The following is a 23765-nucleotide window of genomic DNA, read 5'->3' as shown; positions in this document are numbered from 1 at the left end:
AGCTCATATTCTCTGTTAAGGATATGCCTTATCCCTAATTATTAGCAAATAATCCTAGTTAAGTATATGAACATTAGAGTTTATTTGTAGATTATACTTTGCCAATATAATCAACTTTTGGTTAATAAATATATCATCATTTTCAAAAATTTTAAAGTCTTTCATTTAAATGTAACTCACATTCACATGACATTACTTTAAATATTTGCACGCTTCAAATTAATATATTTCACCATTGTACAAAAATCTTCAATAATAACATTAACAATATTGAAATTTTCTTATTTATATACAACATCGTTATAATACTATATAATTTTTTTTTATAATGAAAACTTAAAAAAAAATAATTATAATTAAAATAAATAAATAACTATGCTCCCTTATACAAGTAGAGAAGTACTTAGCCACTCGGTAACACTTATTTTTAATATTAATCAACTTTTATTTAAAAAAATACCTTTAACAATAAAATCAAACAACTTATTTTAGCTCACAAAGAGCCCACCAATGATCAAGTCTTGTTGAGTGCAAGGCTCTGACACTATAAGGGATGAGGCCAAGATTGTGCCCCAGGTGATTTTGATGACGTGGATGCCCCTCAGTCCTTAACTCTAAGCTGAAGAGGTTTCAGGCATGTGTGAGCTCGTATCAAGTTCCTAAATCTTTCAATAGTGACCTTCGCTAGTTGGTAGCTCGTAGGCCTCGTGCCTAATAGCTTTGTAAAGACATTACCTTTTAATTAACTCCCCTTATGACTATTCATATGGAAGCATTAAAAGAGATCTCAAGGAATTCGGGAAGACTTCAATTTGCAATAAAACTTGACTTCTATTTTCAAAATCCCTTTGAAAGTCAAGAAGAAGACGCTTAAAATATGAAAGCAAATAAAAACCATACAAATAGCTACCCCGAATCATAATCTTCCAAGTATACATTAATTCTACTTGGCAATTACTTATTGGCCGAAAAAGCTGTCGATGAGTTTGATAGCCTGTGTTCCAATGTACAAATACCCATAGAAGACTCATTGCCTAATCGAACCAAAATTTTCACCCAAAAAGATCCCGAGGCAAAATGCGTAGAAATTAATCTTGGTATTCATTTATAGCTCTGGATAATCGGGTATCAGGCAAGGTGGCTCCGAGAGGAGGCTCTGCTGGGGGATCTTCATCATCACTTCATCAGAGGCGGCCTAATACTACCATAAGGTCAACAAGCACACCCACACGGATTATATACACGGTTTCCACATCTTCTGAATTACCCTTCTGGCAGCAAACTTGGTTCTTGGTTACACTATTTGTAATGGGCATCTCTTTGCTAGGGATCGCGCTGCTGCTTCTTCTTGATCTGCCGTGGGATGAGTCGTCTGCATCCCCTGCCTGGGCGGCTTCATCAGATCCAATCGAGGTTTGTTGCCCTTCTCTTCAATAATTTGTAGGAGGTGATTACTCTAAAGCATTAGCCTATTTGACCCGATCAACGGGTACCTTTCTCGTCGGTTTTTATTTTTGAAATCGAACTGTATCCAGTAAGTTATATGTGGTATTGCGGTCAATCTTAACACTATATCACGTCTCTTACGATTCGCAAAATTAACCCGACATTCTTCAGTTGCTTACTCCCGCACACACTCAGTTGGATATGGCGTTTTATCTGATTAAATTTTTTATCATAATTCCTATGATTTATAAAATTCGCCTGCTGTTCTTTGGTTGGGCACGCTGCAATTAACTATTTCAATAATACGATTTTCTATCAAATTTTAAGATTGTACAATGGGATATTTATTAAATTCGACCGGTGGCCGCAGCTGGGTAATCTGCAGAACGTGTGTTAGTTGTGGCATTTTCCCCAATTCAATTTTTGTATTAAAAGGGTTGGCAGTTTTCACGACTCCTCTCGGTTTCTTATCATTTCATCATACACGATTTGTCAAATTGAACCAGTGCGCCCAGTTGGATACTCTGAAAACAGTGAGTTGAATGTGCCATTTTATCGAACTCAACATTTTAGTGTAGGTTTCTCTACAAAGTCAATTCTTTGGCACATTCAAATGAATACTGTGAACGTGGGGAGTTGGATGGTTTTACCTATTTTCTGCATTTAATAGTGGAGGACTGTTCAAATTCAACCATACACTCAGTTTTTGATCTTTTTTTTTTTTTCAAATCTCAACAGAGCATGGTTCTTGGTTCTAAGAAGTCAAGATCGTGGACATTTTAGAAGATGCTTTTTTGGTATTGGTGTCAGTTATTAATTACCATCCTCTTATATGTATATAAAGGTAATTTTGAAATTTAATAAATATAAATATTCCCCCCTCCCCCCAACAATGAAAAGTACTGCACATTCATCCGGAACAGGTTTACAAGGAACCTTGCATTTTTAGAACTTAATGGTTTTAGTGTATTGTTAATAAATTTTGGCTTTCCAGAAACGGGCTGCATTGTAAGTATGTGTTTTAATTCTGTTACATGTTGTGCATGGAATGATATTGCTAAACTGCTTTATAGGTGACATGATGCACATACAGGATAGAGGAAATTTATGATGATTTCGATCTGGGTTTTGCAGATTACGTATGGCTCTGTTTTGAAGTTGATGCATGAACGCACCAAGTTCCGTTTACACTCACATGATGTTCCATATGGTTCTGGAAGTGGGCAGCAGTCCGTTACTGGTTTTCCAAATGTTGATGATGCCAATAGTTATTGGGTAAGTTACTTGTTTTTCAGTGAGTTATTCCAATTGTTCATTATTTTTTGATTTCTATAACTATTAGCTCTTTGAATAGAGTCAAAGTAGACATAGATGCCTAGATGAGCAAGGATGTGAGGTGTTTGTATCTAGTGTTGGGGTCTATTTTTTCTTTTTATCTTTGCAACTGAAGTATTTTGTTTTCGGTTTCTTTTTTGGTGCAACCTGTAGCTATGAGCTGTTGGTGCTCAATTTAGTTTTCTTTTGAAATTGTGGCCTTTATCTATGGTATGTGCAGAAGCAATTTTCCAGCTAGAATTTAGTTTGTAGGATTCTAGATGGCTAGGTGAGCAAGAACTTAAGGTGTTTAGTATCCAGTATTTTGGGTCCATTTTTTAATCTTTGTGACCGAAATGTTGTGTTTTTGGTTTACTCTTTTGGTGCAACCTGTACCTATGAGCTGTTGTGCTCAGTTTAGTTTTCTTTCAGAATTGTGGCCTTTATCTCTGGTACATGCAGAAGCAATTTTCCACCTAGAATTTAGTTTATGCAATTCTACACACTCGCAAACTTTGGTACACTATGCAGTTATGCCCCAGGCCTAATTTATATGCTTGGGTGACCTTTTGGGGAGTTTCGGTGCTTCACCTCTGTGAGCATCACCTAGATGCAATGAGTACTAACTTTTAAGTATTCCATTCATTGTCATGAGAGATGGATTCCCACCAACCACTACTCATGAAACATGGTCAATGAGTTTGACTAAAAGAACTACATAGTTGAATCTTGATAAAAATATCACAATTTGACTTGATGTGGAAAATAACTACTACTTATCCATGTCATAACTGGCGACAAGGCTACAGTAATGAAGCGTATTGGATGTTGCCAATATTGGAGTATGCTAAGCAACACACAATCTTGATGACTGCCTAGGTTGAATTCTAAGATAGTTACTAAAAGCACATTTTGCAAGTCAGCAAGCAACACCACTCTCTATCTCTTTATTGCTATCTAATGTACAATATCCATCATGCTATGATGTCTTGTCATTCTATGGATGCACTACTCTCTCCATAGACACGTTTGTCACCATTGGTAGAGCTATGGAAGCAAAGAATGATGGTGTACTATGAAGAGTCTATTACAAAGTAATTGGTAAATATTTGTTTGATTATAACAATGATCAAGAGATCAATATATAGAAAAGTATGAATGACGTTTCCTTAGGAAACAATAACAAAGAATCAGAACATTCTATTCTAGATACAAGAAACTAAAAATTAGAAACATTCTAATATTTATAGGAGATTACAATAATAACATTAAATAATAAATAATAATAATAGAAACTATCTATTATCGTAATACCCTCCCTTAATGGTTAATCTATCCACAATACTGAGCTGTCCTCTGAATTGGACAAACTTATTTGGACTAGTAGGCTTGGTGAGAATGTTTGCAGTTTGATTTGCTGTAGGAATCCACTACAAGTCAATTGTCCCGTCTTCAACTAGCTGACGTATGTAGTGATAGTGAAAATCCACATGATTGGTCCATTCATGGAAGATTGGATTTCAAGCTAAGTTGATAACACCTTGTTATCAACAAACAAAGTTGTCGGGCCTACTTGTGACATTTGCATATCCCCAAGCATCCGATGAAGCCAAACAACTTCACAACCTACCTTGACTGTCCCTCTGTATTCAGCCTTTGTAGAGGAGAGAGATATTGCTTGCTGCTTCTTACTGATCCATATGATGGAACCAAAACCCAATCTGAACACATATCTAAAAGTTGACTTTTTATCATCAACAAAACCTACCCAATCTGAATTTGTGAACCCACTGAGTCTAGGATGAGAACTTCGAGAGTAAAGAAGTCCATAATCAGTAGTACCCTTCACATAACGAAGCACATGCTTTGCTTCCATCGAATGATCAACCTTAGGAGCTGTCATAAAATGTGAGATGTAGTTGACTGCGAAGTTGATATCAAGTCTAGTAGTAGAAAGATAGATGAGGCTACCTACTAGTTGCCTGTATGTATTATCATAAATTGGAGGAGAATCTAACTTGATTGGGAACTTTAGACCTTTCTCCATGGGTGTAGATGCAGGCTTATAATCCTACATATGAAACTTGTCTAACAAAGCCTTGGCATATTTGGACTGAGAAATGAATATACCAGTAGATTGCTGCCAAACCTCAACACCTAGGCAATGATGCATGAGCCCAAGGTCAGTCGTATCAAAAGACTGACATAAACTCTATTTGATTCCTCGAATCAAAGATGCCAAATTTTCAGTGATGATCAAATCATCCACATAAATGGCCAAAAGGATGATGTCACTATTAGTAGTCTTGATGTACAAAATTGGGTCTAAAGAACTTCTATTGAAGCCTTGATCACTGAGGTACTTGTCAATTTTCATGTACCATGCCCTAGGGGCCTGCTTCAAACTATAGAGAGCTTTCACCACTCTAAGAACTTGGTGTTCTTTGCCAACAAACTTGAAATTAGGAGGTTGCATTATGTAAATCTCTTCTTGTAGGTCACCATTTAGGAAAGCATTCTTGACGTTGATCTAATGGACCTTCCAGCCAAATTGTGCTGCCATGGCTAGGACCAATCTGATTGTGCTCATCTTTGTAGTAGGAGCCAAGGTCTCCTCATAATCAATGCCTTGATGGTAGAAAAACCTTTTGCAACTAAATGAGCTTTGTATTTATCCAAAGTACCACGAGACTTATATTTGATTTTGTAAACCCATTTGTAGCCAATGGGTTTCTTTCCTGATGGAAGATTAGAAAGGACCCAAGTGTTATTCTTTAGTTGGCTCTGGTGTTTAGATGACATGGCTTGTTCTCACCCTGGAATTCCTTTAGCCTCATAATATGTTTGAGGTTCAAACACACTGTGAATGTTGGCCATGAGAGCAAAGTTAACTGACTCAGTTGGTTTCCTTTTTTTCCAAGCAGTTCTCCCATTAATGAGTTCATTATTTGGAAGATCAACAAGTGTCTTAGCCCACCACTTAGGCTGGAAAGGGAATGACCAAAATTAGTATAAGATGCTCTATGATTAGGTTTCTCATCAAAAGAATTGTGATAAAATTTAGGTGAAGCATCTGCATATCTAGGTGTTCTTGCAGGAGAAGCCAAAGGTGTTTGTATAGGAATCACTGATATGATTGGAGCTGCAGGAGTTGCTAAAGCCCTCTTATCAGGTGGACCTAATGGAAGCCAAACTCCCAAATCATAAGCCTTGATAGGCTGGTTTACTGGAAATTGGAACATGAGAAATAGGTATGAATGGTCCTTGTTGCTAATGAAAGACTACATCACGATTGTTCAGGACACGATATGTCTTAGTGTCAATCAAGTGGTAGGCTTTGTGAAGACTACTGTATCCAACAAGCATGAGTTTCTAACTCTTGGCATACAACTTAGTGGGTGATGCATTAGGGATCCAAACAAAAGCGAGAGAGGCAAAAACCATCAATGAGTGATTCTAGGCTTGTGACTTGACTAGGCCTCGTTCAGAGTCTTACCGTTGACTGCCACTATGGGTAACTGGTTCAAAAGATAAATTGCAGTGTTAACTGCTTCTGCCCAAAACTTCTTTGGATCATGTTTGTGTTCCCGCATGGATTGAGCCATCTTGGTGATTGTTCTGTTTCAATGCTTAACTACACCGTTCTGTTGTGGTGTGGATAATTGGTGCTTGATGCTAGAGAGTTCATTAGAACAAAATTCCCTCTTCGCCCATTGTCTAACCTAAGAGCAATAATAGATTTCCCAGACTCTTTTTCAACTAAAAGTTTAAACTTTTGAAATATAGTAATTGCTTCTGATTTTTTTTTAAGAAGATATACCCACATCTTTCTAGTAAAATCATCAATAGACAACAAAAAATACCTGGACCCAAGAACAAAAGGAATGGCCACAGGGTTGCAAATATCAACATGAACAATTTGAAGTACCTAAGAAGCTTGCCATGAATCGCTATTGGTGAAAGGTGATCGATGTTGCTTCCTAGCCAGACATGCATCACAAACTCCCAAGTTGCTGGATCTGAATCTTTGACAATTTGAGGACAAGCTCTTCTCGAGCAAGCTGAGAGAGGTAGTGCACATTTAAGTGCCCATACCACTAATGCCAAAGTGTGCTGACAGAAGATTGCCGAGCAGCCATAGCTAAGTCCCGAGAATGACCAGAATCAGTAAGTCTGAAAAGACCATGATTCTCAAGACCCATTGCAACAATAGATTAAGTCACCCTATTAGTGATGGTGCACTGATGTGAACTGAAGGTGACATCCAACTGTGGAGAGTGTCTCAACAACTGACTGATTGAGAGTAGATTTAGTTCCATCCCTGGAATGTAATACACATTGAGGAAAATGAGATTGCTCCTAGCAGACTGAATCTGAATGTTGCCTTTGCTGACAACGGTGTACTCTTCCCCTCCACCAAAAATAGCGGAATCTGAGTGAGGTTGGTAGTTAGTGAATGAGTTTTTGTGGTGGATGAAATGGCGAGAGACACTTGAATCAATGTACTAGGTAGATAACTTCACATGATTTGCAGGTCTTTTAGCCATGAAGGTATAAAATGCAGATTTTATCTGCTCAGTGTGCTCTGCACTATTCGCTTTGGGCTGGGAACTAGATTGCTTAGATTGGGCAGCTAAGCATTTCCAACATTCAACATTCATGCGACCATACTTGTGGCAATAGTTGCATTGAATTTTCTTTTTCTTGGAGCCTTCTGAAGTTGGAACAAAGGACTTTTGCTAAGAAGACTATTGTGAATGAAACTTGCCTTTATCCCTTTGAAAGGATTTAGTAGTAAAGACTTGCTTTGTGGAGGTGGAGCTGGAACTGTTATTGAATGGTTGTTTCCACCAATCTTGCTGAAGCACAAGTGTGTAGAGACTTGTGAACTTTAGATCAACACCAGTAGAAGTGATGTTGAGAGTTTTAATAAAATGCTCGCAAGACATTGGTAAACTCTAGAGGGTTATGACCACAATGTCCTCTTCCTCCATCTTGCGTCTGATGGCAAGCAACTGATCACGGATTTCCTAAATCCTATTGAGGTGTTCTTGGAGTGATTTGGCTCATCTATGACAATAGAAAACAATCACGGATTTCCTGAATCCTATTGAAGTGTTCCTGGAGCGATTTTTGCTCATCCATGACAATAGAAAACAAAGTGTTCTTGAGAAAGAAGGCTCTGCTTTTGTTTGAAGTCTCATGAAGTTTCTTGAGATGCTCCCACATCTCGACAACTGTCTTGTTGGATGGAATTTGAGGGAGTTGATCATCAGCTACATATAATTTGAGAAGCATCACCACCTCTTGATTATGGTAATCATATGCAATCTCATCAGAACTAGCTTGAGTAGGTCAAGTTGTAGTACCTAGACCACCTAATCGCTGTCTCGATATTCGAAGATGGTTAGTATCCGTTGTTTCCACGTGCCATAATTGTGACCGTTGAACTTCTAATTACCCTTGACTAGAATATTAGTTAGAGATGCCATAACACGTTTTCCAGTGGAAAAGTGTGAAAATTTGTGAAGGTACGTACTTTGAGGCAACAAAGAGGAAGCTCTAGAAAAAATGAAGGGATACCTAGAAGAGAGCCTGAAAAACCTAAAAGGAATATGTTGTCGATTATTTGCTAGCTCGAAAATTGAGGCTCAAAAATCAAGATACCTAGAAAAAACGGTCAACCGCCTAGTTGAGCTCAATTTGTGAAAATTTTTGGACCTTGTACAGAAAAATAGAGTTTTGAACAAAAATGACCCTAGCTGCAAAAAAAATTCCAAAATAATGGCGGATTTGCAGAAAAACGCAGTTATGGGGCTGGATTGGAGGTGTAAATCAATAGTAGAAGGTGTTAAAACAATGGCGGATTTGCAGAAAAATGCAGTTACGGGGCTGGATTGGAGCTGTAAATCAATAGTAGAAGGTGTTAAAACCCCAATCACCTCCAACAATGGCTGTTTAGAAGAAAAATTGCACGGATATGCAAAGAGAAAAAAAGTAAAAACAGTAGCTGAAAAATGCGGGTTATATAGGCTCAAAAAACAATGATTTGAGCCGAAAAAATGCCACGGGAGTTGCAGAGGATGAACTACAGGTAGGGACATGCGAGTTGCAAAGGTAATAGCACCCAAAAATGCTGCCCAATAGAGAAAAACAACCAGATAAAATGGCTTGATTTTTCCAAACGTGAGCAGCAAAAAATTGTAGGGATACATACACTAGTTGTAGAATAATGGCCATGTGTTGCAGATAAACCCTAGTGCGAAGCAGATATCACAAGAAATAAGTTCAAAAAACATTTCTCTGATAATTTTGAACAAGAGATTATAATATTTTAGATAAATTCACAAAATTGGCTTTGATACCATATTACGAAGTAATTGGTAAATATTTGCTTGATATTAACAATGATCAAGAGATCAATATATACAAAAGAATGAACGTTGTTTCCTTAGGAAACACTCATAAAGAATAGAAACACTATTCTAGATACAGGAAACTAAAAATTAGAAACATTCTAATATTTATAGGAGATTACAATAGATAACTATTAAATAATAAATAATAATAATATAAACTATCTATTATTGTAATAGAGTCATCAGGGAGAAAAAGAGAACCATCCAATTATTTTAGATAATCTAATGATATCAGCCCCTTGGCCATTGATTAATTTCATAGTTACAAGACTTTGACTTGGCTTAAACTTGGTAATCTGTTTTTTGACTTTGACTCACATTTGGCATCTAGACTTGGCAAAAAATTGACAAACATTTGACAATGAAAAACCCAAGAAATTCAGATATTGTTGAGGATTTAAAACTTTTTTTTTGATCGGTAAAAGGCCGAAGCCAAGATTAATTATTACATGTTGTGATTAATTATTATTATTATTTTTATTAAGTGCAAGTAGATTTGAACTCAAGACCTCTTCATTAAGAGGCTCACAATTTCCCGTTGTGTTGTAGGCTCTTGCCTTGTTGAGGATTTAAAACTTGTTTCATACACCCTTTAGCAAATAAACCTTAAAGACACATACCATCATCAAATAAAAGCTAATTCAATCACATACGCAAATATACATTGATCACACAAGCATACAATTTCATAGATTTTTATGATCATGATTCATCATTGGCCTATTTCTTGCTTGGACTTATAGTTTGATAGGGGTTTGTTGACAACACCAAAATGGGTTGAGGGGTAGCACTTCTTGTGGTAGTGCACACTGCACACTGTTTTCATGTTTTTTTCCTAGATGGGCATGCCATAAACAATTTTTTTTTGTAATTTGTAAGATTTTTAAATTAATTCCCTGAATCCCTGGTTTAGGACTTTCCAAGACTTGGCGATTCTGGCAAGTCTCCAGACTCGACTATCCTGGTTGCTCTAGTCTCACCAAGCCCTGGCAAGTGCAGTTGGGTCTCGCTACTCTGACCAATTCATGAACATGTCATAGTCTTAAGAAGGCAGCCACTTCTGATTTTTGCCTCACTAATACCGAGTCTTGATTCTCCTTTTTATGTTCAAAATTCCTTTACAACTGTACTTATCAGGGGATGAACTAGAAGCCATTGGGTTTTGGCATTTTGCAATCAGAGAAAATGACTTAAGTAAAACAAAGTGCTAATTGAAGAGTCAAACTCTGGTACACTCATAATATTGATTGAGACACATTAGACACATTGTCATCCACAACCCCTTATTTAGATTTATTATCCACTATTCTTTCACTCTCCCATAAGGATATCAAGAATCTAAGGATTCCTCATGCTTAAGTTTCCCATCTCAGGTTCTATCTCATGGAAAAGTTGCTGTACCAACAAATTAATAAAATTAAACTAGTTTGGTTGATTCTTGATGTACCTATCCCAGTGATGTAAGATACAGGCAAAGAGTAAAATATCAACAACAGATTTCAAGTAAGAAGAACATTCATTACACACACCGACACACAGACACAGACACACAGGCACGCGTGTGCGCGCATACAGAAAGAGAGAGAGAGAGAGAGAGGGGTACTGATATGAGCAAGGCTAATTGATACAATACAAGCCCTCGGTCTCTGACAGGAGAGGGAGGTGTCTAGGTCTTTGGCTTAATGCCAAGTGCTTAAAATAATTACCCCTTTTTGCCAACAGGTTGCTCTTTAAACCAGTGACAATAGAACTGTCCCTAGTCAATGTTTAGTTTTCAAATCTTGGTTTCCATATCACTATAGTATCTAAATCTCCATACTTTTGATTCAATATAAATAACCCATACTTGTGTAGTTTTAGTGAAATATAATTTTGGAGGGCTATCCCAATATAGTGTTCTACAGTGCACCGAATTCCAAAACCATAATAATTCTGTATTCTGATTGCATTCACAAGACGGGGTTGCATAACAATTCTCAAAATAAGCATCGTTTATTTTAGAAATGATGAATAGTGCCATACTTTATCTTAATCAAACAAAAGCTCAACACAATGTTCACATAAAAAGCTGGTGGAATGATCTTGTAATTCCATGCTGAAATGAAAAACATTGATTTTCAATAATATGCTGCGCAAAAGAAATCTTACTAAGTGCAAAGAAAGTAGACTGATACTTTTACCCTTTGTGACAATGTCACAGAATCAAGCTTTCCAATGGCACTCAAATCTCCTTTGCTTTAACAAGTCTGACCTACTTTTGTAAGTTGTAACTGTGCATATGCTTACCTGAACAAAATATTAAATAGGGACCTGTGAGCACCCTAGAAAGTTCCAATGGGGGAGGAAGAAGCTAAAGCTTTTTCTATTTGTATTTTTTATTCCACAACCCATTCATCAGTTGGACTGAAACTTGTTTTTCCCTTTGGATTTCAATAATCATGACTTGGAATAGATGTCCACTGAAATTGATTCTCATGACAACTCTAAAGAGATAAAGAGGGAACTTGAGTGCTATAAAACACAGCACTCCGTAATAGCTCCTTGGGTCTATTAAGGTTAACAATCAGGATAGACTGAAGCCATTGTTCAAGAGTGCTATAATGACATCATAGGTCATGCTGACATACATTGAATGTCATGAAAGCCAAGCAAATGCAATGTACAGTCATCCTATATATGCAATTAAAAAATGAGACACTGGATGGTATTGTGTGCGTGCACATGCCATCTCTTCCTCCAGGCTCTTTCTTTTCAATACCTGTTACTGTCCCAGCATACATGAACGTTGAATTTGTTAGTTATCACCATCAGAAGAAAACATGAGAACCCAAGGTTGATCACATTAAAGCATTAAAGTAGTCATGTCAATAATAAGAATTATGATGCAATTTAACAGGTATTTAATGCTGACAACCATCATTGGATCATAACACAAAACTACTCTTTATGTTCACAGACAAACAAACTACTGTATCAAATTATAATTACTAATTCGTTATTGTTTGATATTTAGGGATATGGCACTTTTGTTAAGGTCATCATACTAACTATAATAGTTAAATTTTCATTCCTCAAAGGAAAAGCGACAATTTATTTCATTCTGAATACGTATAAAAATTCTTTAAAATTTCGAGAACTGTATCCATCTAATCTATTTTTACATGTTTTGAATAGAGCCATTGATATATCATTTTGCATTTCCGTTGCAACTTGCTTTTAACATTTTATCCTTAATGCTTCTCAATATTGCCTAGTGTCCACACCATGTTAATTAATGTGCAATATGCAAGCTTATGCATCCATATTCAGTATAGAGGGCATTGATCTAGTTTGCTCCTGTTTGTAATCAGCACCTGGTCACTGTCATAGAACATGAATATTAACGGGGAATCTGTTTGATCTCATGGATTAAGTGCAGAGTCAATTTTATAAGAAGGATTCAATTTTTTTGTGTAAATTCATAAGAATGAAAATGTATGCAAAAAACTGTATATTATTTTCTAATTTATGTGTTAATGTCATTGTTTAGATTGTAACTCCCATACCTGATACATCTGCTAAGCAAGGTGATGCAATCAAGAGTGGGACAATCATTCGTTTGCAACATATGAGGACTCGTAAATGGCTACATAGTCATTTGCATGCATCCCCTATCAGCGGTAACTTGGAGGTGAGTATACATTGTTCTTTTTGTTTGGCAATTCCTATAGGAAACAATGCATCAGAATTGCTTCCAAGATTTTCTAAATAATGTGAATGGCAGGTACCTTTTTCTTTGATGCCAATTACAATGATGACTTTTTAAAATTTAATGTTTTAGAGAGAGTTCATTATGTGTACATAAATAGGAACACTACTTAGTTGTGTTAATGGCAGGTATTGTATAAGTAATTATCCTACTTGCATAATGCAAATAGTGGTTATATATATATAGCTTCTTTGGCCTCTGAAATGACATCATGCCTTGGGAGGTAGTCTTTATACATGGGCCTTAGGATGCATTTTAGCCTCAATAACCTTGTGCAATTATTGTTTCTGGATTTGATTGTGTATGTTTTTTTGGCATCAACATTTCGGATCACACTCTGTGATCCATCATTAGGATGAGAGAGTAGGATGTAAGATAGATACGCAGACTAACCTTACAGAGGAAAGTAAAAAGACAAGAGGAGAAAGAGCAGCATACAACACGAATCAAATATGAAAGGGAAATAAGGAAAAAATAAATTTACAAGACCACCAAGAATAATAATTGAAGCAAAATTTACAAACATAAAGAAAAACTAAAAAAATAAACAAAAAGGAATGCTTATATTCATACATGAGAAACCAGATTAAAAATATTAGCCTCTCGTGTATGTATAAATGTGGTCTTCCTTTTTGTTTATTATTTTAAATTTGTTCGTAGATTTTGGTTTAGTTCTCATTCTTGGTGGTCTTGTAAATTTATTTTTCTTTATTTCCCTTTCATCTTTGCTTTGTGTTGCATGCTGCTCTTTCTCCTCTAGTCTTTTATTTTTCTTTTGTAAGGCTAGTCTTGCATATTTATCTTACATCCTACTCTCTCATCCCGATGATGGATCACAGAGTGTTGATGCCAAAAAAACATACACAATCAAATCCAGAAACAAAATTGCATTAAAATGGATTGTGAAAATCTGATATTGTTATTCAATAATCTTACTACTTCATGTTGCCCCTTGTTAGGGTTTGAAAAGACAAGTATATAATGCAAATTTAATTAATAAAGCAGAGGAATGAAAACAGAGAAATATAGCAAGAAGACACAAAGATTTAATGTGGTTCACCAAATGTCGGGTTACATCCACCAAACAAAGAGTCCAATACTATTATTCAGTGAGTCATTCTGATTACAATCTGCAATCTTTTGCAACTCAATATCGCTGCAAGAAGCTACCAAATTCTCATACATTAAGCCCTAACCCTAAACCATTTTAACAAGACTCAAGACTTACGTTGATTAGAAGAGTAGGGTTAGAATATTTTGGCCAATAGAATATAGTTCTTGGCACCTTTATACAATAATAAAAGTCATTTTTTGTCTTTACAATAATATAAGGCACTGCTCCTTGACCCCATCTCAAAACCTTGGTGAAAGCATCTTGGATGAAACCATGCAGATAAAAGTGGGGAAAATTAACCTCCAAGTATGATTAGTCTTCACATAACAACACCCCTTTGTGGCTTGAGTTGTGAATATTTTGAAGTAAAGTTCTCTCCTTTTGTTTGGCTCTGTACTGTGAATTTTACTTTCCAGCAATGGTATCATTAATTTCATTTATTAGTGTTCAAAAGACAGTTGGATGCAGATTTTGCTTCGGAGCTTATTAAGATTAAATCTTTAGCAAATTGAGAAACTTCTAAATAAAACATTTTATATCAAAGCCACGAGAGACTTAATTTAGTGCAGATTACTTCAGAATCTTATTAGCAGATTTTGTATTGTTTAGTACTCTTATTGCTTATATTTTGATCTGTTCTTCTCTCACTCAATATGGTCCCTATTTAAGTTACCCATCCTGGTTTTGACATGACTTCGGGTTTGGGTTTGGATACACAGGTTCGACATTGTTTTTTTTGTTTGCTTTGGCTTCCAGTTCTGCACACACACACACATATTGATACATTATAAAATTTTAAATTTATATGTACATCATAGATGCATACATGTTCAATGGATTCATCATTGGTTCAAAACATCAAACATATGATAATAGTAAGAAGTTAGAAGCATGATACTTATAAAATTAAAATAATTGAAATTCAAGTAAACTTTTCCTAAGCCTTTTATCTTGTTTCAGACCTCTGTAGCATTCACCTTTGAAGAAAAATGCTACAGCTTTAGAACAAAGCAAAAATGGTGAAATATGCTTGAGAGAAGAATGAAATTAAATAAATTGAGCAAATGCATGCTTTAGAGGTCAAAATTAGAGTTACTTTTGACCTTTTGGGTTTAGTATTTAAATTTTGTAATGGCATCTGGGGCCCATTTTTGTCCACCCACAGCTGTGGGTCTGTGAGGATTTCGTGGCACTACAGTAGTGATGATCAAAACTTAATGGCAAATTGGAAGCCTTCTTGGTGAATTCAGAATTGCCGTGATCACTTTGTACCATTGCATGCTATGAATTTGTACTTCATTTCCAGCCTGCAATGTTTTCTGTGCATGAGAGGACTTGACTCTTCATACTTCCTCGTCAACATATATAATTGACACATTACATCTCACATGTAAAAGTGTTTGATCCAGGATGTCAGAACAGGAAATATGATATGCAAGAAACTGTTTTAGGCTCTCATGTCCATTTGAATTCAACAATACAAGTAATGATTTATGACAATGCAGTCTCGACTGTAACCTACCCAAACTATTATCTACAAAACCAAGATGATATAAAAACTTAAAATATGATATACAAGAAAGCTTCTTAGGCTCTCATGCACATTTGAATTCAATGATACAAGTAATAATATATGACATAATCAATGCAGTGTCAACTGTCACCAACTTAAAACAATCATCTACAAATACAATAGACAAGAACACCAACTCTGATTTGGAGTCACTTGGATCACTTATCTTACTGATTATGAAATATTTTTTATATCATTTGCCTATAGATCTGTTATGAGGAAAATAACATTATAACATTGATAGTCAAGCCTTTTTCATATTTTTTAATCAATCTTTGGAGCAATGTACAACTGGCCTGAAAAGGATCCTATGTGAAGAACTAGAAGCATGCAATTTTTCATGGAAAGCAAGGATAAATTTTAAACACGTGGTGAATAGTTGGTTGTTCTCTCAAAGCAGAGATTCAATGATCTGCTTCTGTGATAAAGTGAAATTACACAAACCAATTATAAATAATCATTAATTCTTCATGTTTCATAGCAAATAGTTTAAATTGAAATAGATTCAAGGCATCCAAATATGGATTCTATATAAAACTCAAGTGCATGTCACGAGTTATTGATGTTCTTGTACAAGCTCTTTAATAAAAATGTTGGAAATGTGTTTAATGTCATTCTTCTTATTTTCAGAGATTTCTGGATTCGATTGTGTGTGTTTTTTAGCATCGATGTTTCAGATCACACTCTGTGATCCATCATCAGGATGAAGCAAAATAAGAGATGGATTCGGATCCCACTTTCTATTATGCATCTCTTGGTTTGCTTCATCCTGATGATGGATCACGTAGTGTGATCCGAAACATCGATGCTAAAGCACACACACAATCGAATTCAGAAATCTCTGAAAATAATTATGATGGATTGTGGAAATTTGAGATCTCTGGTTATTCTTCTTTTTAAGCAGATACTACCTTAGGGTGTAGCTCTCTGTATTAAGCTAAAATTAAAATGTGTGTATTATAGATGGTGGTATAAGAATCTAATTCCACCACCAATCTCACTGATCCCAGCTATTTGTGCTGGTGTGAAGAGATCCTCATTTTCAGCTAGGTAAGAGCTAAACTCTTCCATTTTGTTGCTGCTGATTCCTTTGTGGAACAGAATCCAGTTTTTTTTTTTTTTTTTTCCATTTTCCCTTTTTTGCCTTCAGCTTCTAAGTTAAAACTAATGCCATGACCTCAATTCATTGTTAGATGCAGACATTAAATTTGTTTTGTCATACTTAATTTGCTGTGTCTGTCTTTGGGGCGGAAGAATTAGTATATAGCTTTAATAGCACTATTGCAGGACACTCTAGTGTTCACATAATTAATTGCCTCAACATAGTTAAGTGAAATGTTAATTAGGTCTACCAAATCCTACTCAAAATAGGTTTTAGGAACTTGTAGGAATGCTATATACTGAAACCAAGCTTCCCATAGTGTTCGCTTTGGTGGTTAGAACCTCATGGCTTTATAATCACCCTTTTCAATAGGTTCGAAGGTTTGCATGTGAATCCACATCGACAATATATAGGTTTAGGTAAAGTAAATCAAAATTTTCCCGTTAGGGCTCTAATCGCAATCACAGGGAATTCAAAGATTGAATTTAAAGCATATTGGCACAACAATCTCTTAGCCAGAAATTCATTCACTTGTAATTATGGCAAATTTGAAGCTGTGAGTGCTTTGTATTGTGTGCATCTCAGTGATGGTTATCTAGAAAAGGTAGCTGTTGGTTCTCATCATCACCAGTGTTTGCAAACTATTCCTCTAGTTCAAGGCCACCTGCTTTCCCCTTTTAATCTCTGCTGGAAATAAACGTTGTATGGTTGTCAAATTTTAGTATTAGATTGACTATTCAGGCCATTCTATTTTGGTGGCTGCTGAACTTCTAGTCATTTTCCTTTTTTTTCAATGAGATCCCTTCTGTCCATTAAAACATTGTTTAAGTTGATAGCTACATGTTTAGAAGTGTCCGCTCTACCAAGTTTTGATTTCCACTTTTATATTTTCTTTGCAGGTAAGTTGCTTTGGAGGAGAATCTCAATCCGATACTGGTGATTATTGGAGGTTAGTTAATTAGTTGTCAGCTCATAGGTGTGTTTTGAATACATCCTTTCCATTCGATGTTGCCTACCAAAGTGTTTATGTATCATTTTCTTATTGTACTTATAGACTTGAGATAGAAGGTAAAGGGAATGTCTGGATGAGAGATCAGAAGATAAGGCTACAACATGTCGATACTGGTGGTTACTTACATAGCCATGATAAGAAATACAGTCGAATAGCTGGTGGCCAGCAAGAGGTGTGTTGTTATTCTGTTAAACTAATATTTTTTTGTGATCAAATAAACATAGGTGTAAAACTATTTCAAGTGATTTTAACTTATGGGCTTTGATTTGTTGAGAGTTATGAACATTCTATATTTACTTCTGTATGGGCTATAACCATACACAGTGGTATCTCTTATAATTGTTGACTTTGCCTTTCATTAGAAATTTAGAAGTTACAAACAAGCATACATATTAAAGAAGGGGTTATTAATATCAGTTGGTCCACTTAAGCTCTGATAAGATGAACATGTCATATTCAATTATGTGTATCATAGAAGAGCAGTCAGACCACCACAGATGCATGATTAAGTACCCGAGAGAAATATGACCGTAAAGTTTAATGGCAGTGTGTGCTTAATGGAAATCTGCATTTTCCTTATTTTTTTATGATGGTTGTCTCAAAGCTTTACATAGGTTTTGCTGAAAATAGTTGTTGCTATTGTCTCCAGCATCCTTCGGTATAAATTGAAGGTGAGTTAGCAGCATTCTTGCTTCAAGTTTTCTACCATCGTAGCAAAACTCTTTCTTGGGAAGAAATTGACAAACAAAAAAAAAATGTTTTTTTTGTTCATTGGGAAAAAATTGGGTTATGGGGAAAGCCTGAAAATAAATGTTGCATAGTTGATAAAAAAATTTGAGAAACCATAAATTTATGTTATAATGTTTTTGCTATTAATCCTAATAAAATTGGCAAACACCATTCAAAAATTGTGTTTACGGATTTAATAAAATTATGTATTTTTAAAATGGAAAAATTGGCACCCAGGTTGAGTGCTGATTATCACAACTTTCAGTACATTTATGCAACTATAGGGTAACATTTCAAATATCCATGAATTTATACTTTACAAATCAAATTAAACACTTTGTGACTTGATGTAGTGCAGTGAGATCTTTGAGCATCTGCAATCTTGCTCTTGCAACAGCATTGCAGATTCAAACGAATTCATTCACTTCCCCCAAGAGAGTGAACATTAGTGTCTGTGTGAGGTTGACATGCTGAGAGCATGTCTATTGTAATGGTAAGGTAGAGATGTATAAACATACTGTGATAATCCTAATTCCTTTCCCTCCAATGATATTTCTGAAACATATTATTGTCACTAAGTTACCCGTTCGGGTTTAGGGTCGGGTACGGGTACAAGAACCCGTACATGGGTATGCGATTTTTTTAGGGGTTTGGGTATGAATAGGTATGTGAATATATATAGAAAAAACAAGGGAAATAATAGAATACTAACTAAATCATTTCATATTATGATACTTGATTATTGATCAGTGCCAAATGCCAAAGATAACTATTAAATGCAAATTCATATTGGAAAAATATTTGATTAAGAATATATATGTACCCAGCAGGTACCCCACAAAAGAACCCCCAATACGAGGCCTGTGGGTACGAACCCGGTAACTACCCTTTTTTTCATGGACAAGTTGATTCAATGAATATAAATACGGGTGGTTCTAATGATATTTGCAACTATAGTATAGGAAGGTTTCTGTGACTTTTTACCCTCTTATTATCACTCAAGAAAAAATGTAATTTATCAATGGGATATTCATATAACACACATTGATTATAATTTTATGAAGTTGAAATAAAAGGACAGTCCATAAATACAAATATGAATCTATGTTTATCTTTTTGGTTTTCAGAGGCTTAGTACAGTATTTGTGAGGAAATGAAATTTGCTATTGCTATCACGATTCAGCTGTTTAGTTTTTGAGTAGAAGTCATTAGCACATGTTTGCTATTGCTGTCACGATTCATTCTGTTGAGTCAAATGATAAACTAAAATGATGTAAACGTCACACTCTATTATGGTAATTTCTGTGGTAAAACTCAATAGCCCATGTTTGCTATTGCTGTCACGATTCATTCTGTTGAGTCAAATGATAAACTAAAATGATGTAAAAGCCACACACTATTATGGTAATTTCTGTGGTGCTAGTGGAGGATGTTGAAATTACATGTCGTCTTGGAAATTGTGAAGCGTATACTGCTTGCATTTCACACTGTCGTACTGTTTGAAAGGATATAAATTTTCTGCAGAGATGAAATTGCTTTGTTCTGTGTCTGGATAGTTTTTTACGGACCATTCAGTATATTATTAACTGAAACTATAATGTGTTCCTACAGGTTTGCGGTATTACAAAGAAAACTGCAGATAATATATGGCTAGCCACAGAGGGAGTCTACCTCCCCGTGTCAAAGAAAAATTAATAGGGCATATGATTATGCAATTAGCATCGAGCAGTAATTGCAGGCAGTTCAATACTGAAGTACACGTAAGAGATGTCAGTTCTCTTTTTGAAATAGAGAAATTGGCGAAATCTATTCAAAGGCATTTTAGCAATATCGTTCTCCATGCTTGACATTTTTACAAGAAATACATAGGAAAGTAGTTTTCTAATGCCACTTTATAAATATTTGTACCCTTCTAAATATAATTTGTAATTTAGCACTACAGTGTAATTGGCAGTCTAGCTAGTTTGGACGTTTTATGCTAAATTCCAGCCTCTAATGCATTCTAAGCAATTTTGTTGTGTGCACAGGCTTGATTTTTGTATTAGAAATCCAGATTATATATCATTGTCTATCTTTATGTTTTTGATCGGTGAACCTAATTTCTTGTTTGGGGAAAGTCAAACGTTATTTTCAACTAACGAGTTAAACTGAGCAGGCAGTCAATTTACGTTACCACGTTCTGCAAGCCAACTAACTATAGCTGCCCTTATATCAAAATTGAACAGAATTGGCACCCAACTTATGTTAAATCCAGCTATCATGGACACATACAGCTTCTTGTATTCATTATCCTTACTATGGTTGTACTCCTCTTTCGCGTTGTATTAATTTGAACATAAACTCATAATTTGTATTTTACTGGAAAACTGTATAAAAGCTCTGCCAATCGTTGGCGAATCATTAGAAATAATCAGCGTCTTGAAGGGCGTTCAAATTGCAGTGGAGATTAAGGACGAGTTCCATGGAATACATGAGAAAGAACCCTTCCATGCCTCGACCTAGTTGTTGAACCTTTCAACATTGTACTTCTCAAAATCATAATCAGTCTCAATAGTTTTTGTAACTTTCTTGGCAAGTCCTTCGAGTAACATTTCAAGGCTACATTGTCAAATATGATACCGCATCAGATGCTTTCTGTCAAGGTGTGTCTAAAAGGGTTTAAAAAAGTGAGATCAATATTTGTAGTATAAGTTATGTTTTATTAGGACTTTAATGTGACATCACATGATTAGTTGCTTTTTAGAACTGACTAATACATTTTATTCAATTATGAGTAGTCATTATCAACAACTCTGGAGTCCCAACTATTGGTGCAATATTGTCAAATAAATCAATGAACGTGTTCTACCCCTACTTTAGTACTATGATCATTAGAAACTATTAACTTACCAACTTATAGTAAAAACTTCCCTTTTTCATAGAAGTGCCATTGTTGACTTGGGATCTTATTAAAAAAGTTACATTAATAGCTATTTCAAGAATAAATTTGTAAATTAAGAAATTTATTTAAAAATTAACCAATTTTATCATATAGAATGAACATAAAAATTGTTACATTATATATATGATTTTTCAAGTATGTCCATTTTTTTAGCATAAATCTACTATGAGGTCCACTCAAGACTTTGAAGCTCAATAGTTCTGAACCCTTTTTATGATTGTATTTAAGCCAGTAACAAATCCTTTTAGTTTGAAAAGATCTGAACCAAAGCTCACTCTTTATTGTTGTTATGTATCGTGTCTTAATGCTCACATTGGTAATTCCTTTAATTCTTAATGCAATGATTATAGTCTTCTCAAAATATGAAATTAATGTCTAAATCAAATCATTATTGGTGTTTGATTTTCAAAATTACGATTTTAAAATTATATAAAGATTTCATATATTACATATAATATGGTCTTTTTTTGTTTTCATCTAGCTTCTAGTTTATTTTTGTTATACGTATAATCTTCATTTGTTTAGAAGTTATCCCTACATTTAGTATTCATCTGAGATTTTATATATAATCTTCATTCATTTATAAGTTATTCCTACACTAATTATTTATCTAAGATTTTGTTTGCTATATATATGATCTTCATTCATTGAGAAGTTATATCAACACTTAGTATTTATTAGGGATTAGCCAAACATGAATGAGAAAAAGAAAGAGGCGACTTTATGTACATGTCCGCTTTGGACATTATCAATATGTTGTGATTAAGCTCAAATGCAAAAAAATAGTGTGGTTGTTGATTTAAAAGTTGTCTTTCACATCATATACATGTTGTGAAAAGCTCGAAGGAAGTACAAGGTAATTGACCTAATCTAGTGGATTGAGAGATAGATAGGTAGCTATATTGACCTTGCAAGATTGAGTTGTACCACTCAACAATCTAATCCCTAACTTGATCGATAGGTGAAGCGAGGTTGACTCTTAACAATATAACCCAAAGGCATCAAGTGAACAACACCACTAAGACATGGGGGCCAAGTTTTGTAGATCATCAACGTCTTATTAATAGCATAGGTGCTATAAAAAAAAGACAAAAAAAACAAAAAAAAACACAATAAATGATACACTAGCACAAAGGCCAGTAGACCCTCAAGAGTGGGAAGGTCACTCAATTACCACATGTGAAGAAGGGAGTTTGAAGAACCATTTTTCTTGTGCTGTCGAGGACAATTGATCAGATGATGTGATCTGTAGGGTACCTCCCAATGAAAGGAGCATAGGTAGAAGGTGAGGAATGTTTCACATGGCTAGAGGTATCACAACGGTATGAGCAAGAGTGGTATTCTAACGATTCACAACAAGGGCATGATCCAGATTTGTAGTAGGAGCATCACTAATAGACCCACTCTTGAGTGTTTTGGTATGGTGGGTGCTAGGGTCCCTTATGTAAAGCCATCTTTCTACTATTGATGGATGAAGCTTTACTCATGTTTACAAATTTCTTGCTACGCTTTCTTTGAAGGGTAAATCTCATCATCTTGCTTGTGGGTTTCTACCAATGTTGCAAGTTGGGGTATAGATTTGCCAATCTTTGGCCTTCTATATCAGATATTTATCGATATGTGATGGATTCTTGATGAGGTCACAACTCAAGGCAAAGAGGGAACAAACATAGGAAAGGAAAATTCTATTATCTCAAATGAGAAATTATTACATACATTGCAATCTGAACAAATCCAACCATATGTCCTATGAGATACAATGTTGTCAAATTTTAAAGAAAAAACTTTCTTATGAAACCTTCTCCCAAACTCCCCAAACACTACCCTTTCACCATCACGATGGACCTTAAATAACCTATTTTAGGTTTCAGGATAAGAATAAAAGTTACATTTTGAAATTTGGCGATAGTGAGCCAAAATAGAGGATCTAAAATCGAATTAGAAGTTAGTGTGAAAAATAGAAAGTTCTAGAAAAGTGGTCCAACTTTTGGGAAGCATTACTTTTGATCTAGGACTTCAATTGACAAACTGTTTACACCATAAGAAATCTCTACGAGTTCTCTATAAGGCTATGGTCAACATGCAAATGTCCTTTTTTTGGGACGATATGAGACTATTTAGTGCCTCAAATCTGACTTCAAAGATTCTTCAGGAGGTCTTCAGAAACTTAAAATTACACTAACTTTCAAATGGTGAAGCATTTTGACCTGATGTAGTAGGAGCATGACCCAAATTTGCAATAGGAGCATCACTAATAGACCCACTCTTAAGCTTTTTGGTAAGGTGAGTGCTAGTGTCCCCTATGTAAAGCCATCCTTCTACTACTAATGGATGAAGCTTTATTCATGTTTCCAAATTTCTTGTTAC

General features: G+C 35.3%; 1 protein-coding gene across 1 annotated transcript; it reads left to right on the top strand.

The window, feature by feature from the left end:
- Positions 1-1040: 1040 nt before the first annotated feature.
- SDF2 (stromal cell-derived factor 2-like protein precursor) lies at positions 1041-20541 on the top strand. The gene is made up of 6 exons (XM_089833300.1): positions 1041-1413; positions 2581-2721; positions 12709-12849; positions 17616-17665; positions 17771-17900; positions 20069-20541. The coding sequence occupies exons 1-6, from the start codon at positions 1309-1311 to the stop codon at positions 20150-20152; spliced, it is 651 nt and encodes a 216-aa protein (XP_089689426.1). The 5' UTR covers positions 1041-1308; the 3' UTR covers positions 20153-20541.
- The last annotated feature ends 3224 nt before the right edge of the window (positions 20542-23765 follow it).

Source organism: Cupressus sempervirens, chromosome 5 (genome assembly GCF_028749045.1).
Source record: "Cupressus sempervirens isolate cs-2001-9-10 chromosome 5, ASM2874904v1, whole genome shotgun sequence".
Classification (NCBI taxonomy): Eukaryota; Viridiplantae; Streptophyta; class Pinopsida; order Cupressales; family Cupressaceae; genus Cupressus; species Cupressus sempervirens.
This window is presented reverse-complemented; position numbering and strand designations above follow the sequence as displayed.

What these genes read in the sequence shown, in the direction of transcription:
- SDF2 (XM_089833300.1), top strand. Translation starts at nt 1,309, where the DNA reads ATGGGCATCTCTTTGCTAGGGATCGCGCTGCTGCTTCTTCTTGATCTG. An exon ending in CTATCAGCGGTAACTTGGAG is followed by an intron (nt 12,850 to 17,615) that starts GTGAGTATACAT and finishes TTTTCTTTGCAG; the next exon opens with GTAAGTTGCTTTGGAGGAGA. An exon ending in TAGCTGGTGGCCAGCAAGAG is followed by an intron (nt 17,901 to 20,068) that starts GTGTGTTGTTAT and finishes GTGTTCCTACAG; the next exon opens with GTTTGCGGTATTACAAAGAA.